Genomic DNA, 9,384 nt, shown 5'->3' with positions numbered 1-9,384 from the left:
ACCCATTGTGTAGGGATGACAGGTGTAATGCCTGTGGTGGACCTGCAGGGGTCGCTGGGGTGCGGGATCTGTATAGGCAGAGGTGTGTATGTGGGTGTGTTTAGTGTATGCGTGTGTGTGTGTGTGTGTGTGTGTGTGTGTGTGTGTGTGTGTGTGTGTGTGTGTGTGTGTGTGTGTGTGTGTGTGTGTGTGTGTGTGTGTGTGTGTAACGTATTAATGTGTTTTTTAATCTACCCTACTATTTTACGAAACCGGCAGATACATTTATGTATAGTAATGGGGGTACCGATAACATATCCGTAATCATCCTTATATATACTATAGATATATATAAATATTTATAGATATATTTATATTAGGATTAAAAGGAGGGTTCACCAACGGTCCATAGAACTAGCATAGTGAAGATACGGACTGTGGTACACATTGCCAATATATTAGGTGATATCATGATACTATTAAGCGCTTTGAGTACGTGAAAAGCGCTATATAAATTGAATCTATTATTATTATTAACAGATATTCTAGTGATTTTCATCTAACATGGTGTATTTGGATCAACTTTATTTTACCATTAGTAGATTGTCTGTCTATGATGCGTTGAGTGGGCGTAGGCCTGTGGTACCTACGTGTGCGTGGGTCCAGTACCTATTGGACAGGCGTCTATGACGTCGGGGCCTTAGGTGTGAATGTCTACCGAGGGACTGCTATCAGGCATAAATATACGGGGCCCCGTGATACGGGAGCGTACGACCTCCGACCCTGACGTTAGACACGCTATTCTAAGTTAGTAAACGCGTCGTAGCAGTTGGAAGAAAAAAAAAAAAACAGCGATCCGTCCTGCACAACTATGCCGACTGACTGTAAGTATTCATATGAGTGTATCATGATTATATTATGACTATGTCTATGTGAATCAGCTGTTTATATCTGACCGTAGCTGCGATTACTTCACAGCGAATTGCGGTGCCGGAGGCGAGAGCGTGAAACAGCAGCAGGGTCCACGTGGAAGTATGTTTTTTGTTTTGTTTTTTATAGCAGCGTGTAATATATAGTTCCATAACACTCACTCTATCATTATTATTATTAGTTATGGTATATTCATGTAGAACAAAGATTAAATTTGTGTTTTCCCAATGTGTAACAGGTTTGCCTGATATTCGGCTCAACATTCAAAGACCGATTCTAGCAGACCAGACTAATGTGCTGACAAGCGGTAGTTTTGGTAAGTTGTTAATACGTCCGCCATTAATATATCTATAGGTGTAGTACCAAAATAAATTATATATTAATTTAACATCTAAAACAACCAAACCTAACCCCGAATACTCTTGTATTTTGTTTTTTGATCCACGTTTAGTACCTATCGAGGCCAATGTCATTCAGCGAACCCCCGGACCAAATCGACTGTCCAAGAAGAATTTGAAAAGATCGGCGGGGGTAGTGGTGGCTATACCCTGTTCACCACTGACCATAGAACAGCTACAAATTCCTTATAAAAAGGCTCGCAAGGATGCCACACATAATGGTTTAACTCCGGAGAATATTACCCAGGTTATACAGGCAGTCATAAATCCGCAAATTGCGCCACATGGAGCGGCATGGACTGATCCCAAACACTGTGTGATCGGGGACGTGGAGGTGTATGTGCCTGAGTCGCCTTCAGATACCGTCACTGTGCAACCGGATGGGACTATACAACACGGTAGGAAATTCAATGAAAAAAAAAAAGCATGTATATATTCTATAGAGTGTAATGATTATGATGGGATTGATACTGATTTATTTTCTTTTTTTTCTATTACAAGCAGCCCATGGAGATCCCCAGTGTGCGCCACCACCAGAGCTGACCGCCGACGATTGGGCTGGTCTTGACGACATCTCGTCCTGGACTTCATCGTTGTTGGAACATATCGACTTCACTCCTGCGCAGTGGATCGACTCTCCAGCTACATCCGTAGAGGCTACCACCAGTGCAGAGCCTGTACAACACCATCAGCCTGCAGATCCTGCATCTGGACCCCTACAAGCCGTTCAAGACCCTATCAGCGAACCCCCGTGCACCGTGAGTCCCATCGCTCATGAGGTAGCGGTGCCGAGGCTACCAGCCGGTCCCGCAATTGCTGTTGATGAACACCATGCAGGGGTGCAAGGTGATAAATGGCGTAAACAATTTGCTGATAAACTAGCTGTGTTAACTGCGTCGGTAGATGTAAACTCCTTAGGCATTGCTCGTCAGCGTAAACTGTGGGTGGAGGCTGGTAAACGTGTTGACAGTATATATCAGAAGCTCGAAGAACAGACGAAGAAGTCCTTCACGGCTCTCAGGGCCGAGATTGCGCGTGATCGTATGATTGCTGAATCCCCAAACACTGAGACCAGTAATGGTCGTGCTATCGTTGCCCTTCAGCGTAAGCATTTGGATGCCGTGGCAGCTGTGCGTGTCAACACGCAGGGTATAGAGAGAATTAACGCGCAAGAGGGGTTAAGAGCTGCTAAAACCGCTCGAAAATTCTGGTTAATGCAATCTGCTAGCGAAGCCAACGTCAAGGCCTATCGGGCAATGAGTACCGAGATGTCTGTGATTAATGACACACTAGCAAAGCTTACGATGAATGCTATTATTTGATTTGTGTTTTTGTTTTTAATGTTTTTTTCTTTTATTTCATGGAGAGGGTATCTTTTGTTTTAAACTGCATGTAATAAAACTTTTTTTCTTTTAATACCTGACTACTTAACGTTTTTTTTTTTTTTTTTTAAATATTATTATTTATATATATATATATATTTTTTCTATCTATTGGCATAAAAAACTATAGCTGTACACTATGCATAACGCCATTAGCCCTAGAAAAAGGAAATTCAAATCTATAGACGGTAATCCCAAGAGACGGCGTAGATCTGATAGTGGGGGTAGCATTATGGATTTAGAACTTGAAGAGATGGCAATGAGGTATGACGCAACCGGCGATACGTCTCATTTGTCGGCCGTAGGACATGTGGGGGGTGGGGGCATGTATGCAGAAGGTTGTTTAGACATGCGGGAAATGTGTGTTGGCATAGATAGAACTAGGCGTGTGTTAATTGCAGCTGATGCATGGGGGCATAGCATGGCTAATGCTCTATATCAGGCAGCACAGATAAATGTTTCGAACGAATCAGGTCTAGATGAGATGGTGGGGCTAGAGGCGCCAGGAGATTTAGACACTAGGGGTGTGTTGTATGCGGGGGCAAACACACGAAAGGTACTTAACGCTGTCGGGGGGTGGTTGGATAGTGCACAAGAGAGTCTATACATATCAGCGCAGATCGATGTACTGCATGGGTCGCAATGTGATGAAGGGATTGGCGAGGGTTTTCAGGACCCCCCGGCTGTGGCAGGGGTCCCTATAGAGTCGAATATACAGGTCGGTGGGGGCGGTGTGGGGGGTGGTGGCGGTAGTGGCGTGGGGGGCGGTAGCGGTAGTGGCGTGGGGGGCGGTGGCGGTGGTGGCGGTGATGGTGGTGGCGTGGGAGGAGGCGATGGTGGTGGTGATGTTGATGGTGATGGCAGTGGTGACGGTGATGGTGGTGGTGACGGTGATGGTGGTGCTGCTGATGCTGATGATGGTACACCTGTGCCTGCTGTAACGGGGGAAGATAATGACGAGTTGCATTCCAGATTATTTCCCCATTTTAACGGCTTTGAGGTTAGACAGGCCATTGATCTGAGAAGTATAGCCCTTGCAAATTTACAGGAGGTCCCTGATTTGATCAGGGAGAGGCTGTCGGGTGTCATAACGAGCTGCTCACAAAGTTCAGCCGATGGTAGTGTCTTAAACGTGGTGCTGAGAGGCCCTTCATTGGCCTCTGATGTACAGACTGTGCTCGTATCGGGTGACGACTACAATGCGGATTTGTTTATGGACCATATTAGCCAAGTCATGCAAAGTAACGACACAGGTCTGACGGATGACGTGCTAGAGTTGGTGGTCACAGGGGTCCACAACAAGCGGGGTGGGGCACGTTTGAAGTTAAAAAACATTCCCTATGATGAAATCATATACAAGAAGAAGCTAAGTCTCTACACCCCGAGTAATACTCATAACAATTTGTGTTTCTCACTATGCATGACACATTTTCTGCATGAAGGGGTAACCGGGGGTGACACAGCGTCCGAAGAGACTAATTTGGAGGCGGCTCGCAAATTACACAGTGATCTGGGGTTTGACCCGGATCACTCTGTGGGTTTCTCGGATGTATCCAAATTTGAGAGACATCTAGATGTTAAAATCCTGATATTTCATCATAATGACACATTCAGGAAGCTGGAGATGTTCCAGACACATACAGCCCAGCATCCTAAAACAGTATGGCTGTACCTCCATGATAACCATTACCATTGCATAGAGAACAGAACGGCATTCTTTGGTACGGGATATGTGTGTGAATATTGTTACAAGGCCCATGAGGGAATTCTATTCCACAAATGCCCGATCCATTGCAATGTGTGTCTGACAGTGTGCGATAGACTAGCAGGTCGTACGATAAAGTGCAAGGACTGCAGTCGTATATGCCGCTCGCAGGTCTGCTACAACACACACAAGAAGCATTCTGCCAAACATGACATGATACCTTGTGAAAAGCTCAAATACTGCGATCGTTGTTGTAGACAGTATATCATACCGAAGAAGAAGAAGAAGGGGGTGGGGGAGGGGGAGGAGGAGGAGGAGAAGGGTGACGCTAATGGTCATGTATGCAGCGATGCAAAGTGTCGTAAGTGTGGGGAGCCGATGCCCGAAGAGGGAATACATGATTGCTATATCCAGCCGTACGACAAGAAAAAGAAAAAGAAACGCAGGGGTGGTCCATCGGATGACGATGATGACGACGCTCCGCCTAATAAATACATATACTATGATTTCGAAACGCGCGTGCATGATGGTCGTCACGAAGCAAACTGTGTGGCGGCTATTACGTCTGAAGGCATAGAATGGTATGCTACCGGTCTAGATTGTGTAAGAGAGTTTGTGAAACGCTACAGAACAGGGGAGTATACGTTGTATACATTTGTGGCACACAATGCGTCGGGCTTTGATAACTATATCGTCCTGGACTACATGACCAAGCAGGGTATTAAACCCGTTTTAGTCATGAAGGGTAGCAGAGTCATTTTGATGCGTGATGACGCCTACCATCAGAGATGGGTCGACTCGTTTAGCTATTTGCCCATGCGACTGGCTAATGCACCGGAGGCGTTGGATTTTGATGATATGGTAAAAGGTTATTTTCCTCATAAATTCAACACACGGGCCAACGAGTCTTATGTCGGTGCCTACCCTGAGATCTCATATTATGGTTATGATTCCATGACTAGCGATCAAAAGACAGATTTCGCTATTTGGTACAGATCTGTACGACACAAAAAATTTGACTTTCAGAAACAGCTGCGTCGCTACTGTGTCAACGATGTGATGATCCTGTACACAGCGTGTGGGATCTACAGGGAAAATTTCATAGAGTGTGCCAATATAGACCCCCTGGCCTATGCCACCCTGGCTTCGGCGTGCATGGCCACCTTCAAAAAGTCGTTCTTGAAGAAAAACGTCCTGGCATTGACCTACGAGGGGGTCTATAGGAAAAAGAAAAAGTCGTTCTCATGTGCATCCATCCAGTGGCTTGAATATCTATCCCGCTCCAATAGCCTGGAGATTCGGCATGCTCTCAACCATGGAGAGGCTAAATATGGGCCATTCTTCCTAGACGGACATGCCCCGTCTATAAACACAGCCTATGAATTTGCAGGATGCTTTTATCATGGGTGTGAACATTGTTACAACGCTGGACACCAGAACCCTGTCCTCAAGAAGACCTATGGCGAATTGTGGGTGCAGTTTCACCTCAAAGTCAAGGCTCTCAAAAGAGATCATGGTTTAAGAGTCGTGGTCATGTGGGAGTGTGAGTGGCACCGTCTGAAAAAGACCAATGCTGCAGTGCAGGCATTCTTGGCTACTCTGAAGATACAACCCAGGATTGATCCTCGCGACTCTCTCTATGGGGGTCGCACCAACGCCATCAAAATGTATCACAAGGCCGAGCCCGGTGAGAAAATACGCTACTATGACTTTACCTCTCTCTACCCCACAGTACAGGCTCGCTGTCCTTATCCTGTAGGGCACCCCCAGATCATTTTCAGGAATTTTGATCCTTTGGATGGGTATTTCGGCATCATCAAATGCACTGTGTTGCCCCCCAGAGGTCTTTACCATCCTGTGCTCCCTTACAGGTGTCATGGGAAGCTGATGTTTCCCCTCTGTGGTACATGTGCCGCTGAGCTCAATCAGACAGCCGCGTGTCATCACAGCAACGATGAACGGGCTCTGACAGGCACCTGGGTGACTTTTGAGCTACAAAAAGCAGTTGAAATGGGCTACGTGTTAATCCAGATGCATGAGGTGTGGCACTACCCCAAACGGTCAGAGACTCTGTTTAAAGGGTATGTCAAAACGTTTCTCAAGCGTAAACAGGAGGCTTCAGGATACCCCAGCACAGTGGATACTGCGGAGAAACAGCGGGTGTATGTGCAAAACTACCTGGCAAAGGAAGGCATACTGCTGGATCGCGACAACATGTGTGTGAACAAGGCCATGCGTAATTGCAACAAGTTGATTCTAAACAGTCTGTGGGGTCGCTTTTCACTACGCCCAGACCTGCCCACTTGTGAGCTAATTTCTGAACCTGAAAGGTTCACTCAGCTCATGTTTAGAGACAGCTATCACATTAGTCACTTTTGCTTTATCTCTGATGCTGTGGCCCTTGTACAATGGAAACACGTAGATGCACGTCTCGCGAGGGCGCGGGATGTCAACGTGATTGTGGGGGCTGTGACTACTGCCCATGCCAGGCTCATGCTCTACGATCTTCTAGACAAACTACAGGAACGTGTCCTCTATTGTGACACAGACAGCATCATTTTTGTTTCTAAGGAGGGTGATTGGGTACCCCCTTTAGGCCCTTATCTGGGCGACTTGACCGACGAGATAAATGATGGTGATCTGTATGGTACCGAACAGGAGGATTACATTAGTGAATATGTCTCAACAGGTCCTAAAAGCTATGCATACCACACCCGTCACCACAAGTCTGTCGTCAAAAGCAAAGGGGTGACTTTAAATGCAGCAAATGCTGCAGTGGTCACCCAGCAGACACTGAAATGTCTATTGGATGATTTTGTCAACCAACGGCCTCAAACCCTCGACATCACCACCACAGTAGATACCATCCAGCGAGATAAGACTAGGTTTCTGCTTAAAAACGCTACTGTAGTTAAACGGCTTAGGGTAGTTTACAACAAACGCAGGGTCTTCCCCGACTACACCACGCTTCCTTACGGTTATTAACTATTTTGTTTATTGTTTTTCGCTTTTTCACATGATCCATGTTTTTTTTTTTCTTCTTCTTTTTTACATATCGTTTTCATATGATCCATGTTTTTAATCATTTTATATTTTTTGAGGGGGTATGCATATTGTGTTAAGAAAATCAAATCATACTATGCTATAATCATGTTATTAACTATTTTGTTTTTTTATTGTTTTCAAATGATCCATGTTCTCTTCTTTCATCTTTTGTATTTTAATCATTTCTGTATTCATATTGTATCTGTATATACTCTTTTAGGCATCATGTATTAATGATGAATGACTGTGCTAATAATCATGTTGGTGTTAATAAAGAATGTTAACTGTCAAATGTTTCACGGTTCTATGGTCACAATACATCCGTCCATCAGAGGGGGTGCACACAGACCGCAGAGATGGCTGCTGTACACACTACGTTCGACCCTAGACTTCAACACCCGTTCAGCATGGTAGTATCGGGACCTTCAAACAGCGGCAAAACCTACTTTGTCAAAACAGTCATTGAAAATATGGATCGGTTATTCTCAGAAAAGATTGAAAATATAGTATATGTTTATTCATGCTGGCAGCCCATATATGATGATTTGCTTAAAATAAGGAACATTCACTTTGTAGAAGGGATCCCCAAATCTCTATGTGATGATGCAATCTTACCAGTCCATACTAGAAATCTGCTCATTATTGACGACTTGATGAACGATGCATGCAATAATATAGAGGTTCAGTACGTTTTTACCAAATATGTACACCATCGTAATCTCAGTTGTATGTATCTGGTCCAGAATTTATTTATGCAGGGTAAAACCAGCCGTACAATTAGTCTAAATACCAATTACATGGTTTTGTTTAAGAACCCTCGTGACAAATATCAGATTATGTTGATAGCCAAACAGATGTTTCCATGCAAGACAAAATATTTTCTAGAAGCCTTCAACGATGCTACCGACATGCCTTACGGCTATCTGCTTGTAGACTTTAAAGCCATGACCCCTGACAACATGAGACTTAGAACAGATATATTGTCAGACCGACATGTTGTATACACTCAGAGAGCCAAAGTGATTAGCCCAAAAGACCATGTCCTCACGTATAAGTAGAAACCGTGAGCGTCTTAAGCAACTATATAGCGCCCCTCCGGCTCAGCGTAAAGTTATCCTCAGGACAGCCAACGCCGACTTTATCAACTCGCTGTGTGAAATAGCATTGAACATTTTACAAGGCAAAATACCTCTGACGAAAGAAGGACCTCAGAATACTCGCCAATAAAAATGTACTAATATCTAGAAAGAAAAGACTAATCAATCAAACTGGTGGATTTCTTCTACCCCTACTGTCTGTGGCCATACCGTTGTTTACAAGCCTGTTCTCAAGAGGCGGGTGATTATAATGGATCATACGCACAAGATGTATCTAGTTCCTCAACATCAACTCGATGCCTTAAAGCATACCCAACCCAGGGATTCTGTTAGACAGACTGCTGAAAATGAGCTGGATAAGGCCATTGCGATGGTGTTGAACACTCCCGATACAGACCTATATGAAAAAGCGGCCAGGTACGGTGCTGTCCTGCAGCGTTATCTATCCATGATAAAACAAGGGCAACGCGAACACGGAGAATTAACTCTGTCACTTGCTGAGGGGGACCCAGTTCATACGCCTATGTCGGCACGGCATGGTGTTGATGACGATGATGGCACCGGCGATCATATTTATAAGGATATAATGAAACATATACCCGTCAGAAGCAAGAGCAATACCAGACATATCCTGGACTCTTTAAAGAAATCTAAAAATGTTTCATGGACGGACAAGGGGGAGATCATATTACAAGGCGAAACTATTAAGGGGTCCCATATGTTTGATTTGTTAAAGAATGTTACCGACCCTTACCATGTTGTCGAATCTGTCAGACCACAGGGCTGGAATGTATTTCTGAAATCTTTAGCCAGTAATAATATACCACTATCGTCTATCCCTAATAAGC

At 44.6% G+C, this 9,384-nt stretch overlaps 1 protein-coding gene across 3 annotated transcripts; it reads left to right on the top strand.

The window, feature by feature from the left end:
* Positions 1–336: 336 nt before the first annotated feature.
* LOC115560888 (uncharacterized) lies at positions 337–2,723 on the top strand. 3 transcript variants are annotated; one of them, XM_030380520.1, is made up of 5 exons: positions 337–863; positions 958–1,011; positions 1,148–1,225; positions 1,361–1,705; positions 1,809–2,723. In XM_030380520.1, exons 1-5 carry the CDS (start codon positions 851–853, stop codon positions 2,627–2,629), a joined length of 1,311 nt encoding a protein of 436 aa, XP_030236380.1. In that variant the 5' UTR covers positions 337–850; the 3' UTR covers positions 2,630–2,723. The 3 variants fall into 3 exon arrangements, 2 of the variants coding, with proteins under 2 accessions (XP_030236380.1, XP_030236381.1); XM_030380521.1 differs by having other exon boundaries at positions 349–863; positions 1,812–2,723; XR_003979852.1 differs by having other exon boundaries at positions 358–863; positions 941–1,011.
* The last annotated feature ends 6,661 nt before the right edge of the window (positions 2,724–9,384 follow it).

Source organism: Gadus morhua, chromosome 16 (genome assembly GCF_902167405.1).
Source record: "Gadus morhua chromosome 16, gadMor3.0, whole genome shotgun sequence".
In the NCBI taxonomy this organism is placed as follows: domain Eukaryota; kingdom Metazoa; phylum Chordata; class Actinopteri; order Gadiformes; family Gadidae; genus Gadus; species Gadus morhua.
This window is presented reverse-complemented; position numbering and strand designations above follow the sequence as displayed.

Coding starts and splice junctions, on each gene's coding strand:
- LOC115560888 (XM_030380520.1), top strand. Junction 1,012..1,147: donor GCAGCAGGGTCCACGTGGAA/GTATGTTTTTTG, acceptor AATGTGTAACAG/GTTTGCCTGATATTCGGCTC. Junction 1,706..1,808: donor GGATGGGACTATACAACACG/GTAGGAAATTCA, acceptor TTCTATTACAAG/CAGCCCATGGAGATCCCCAG.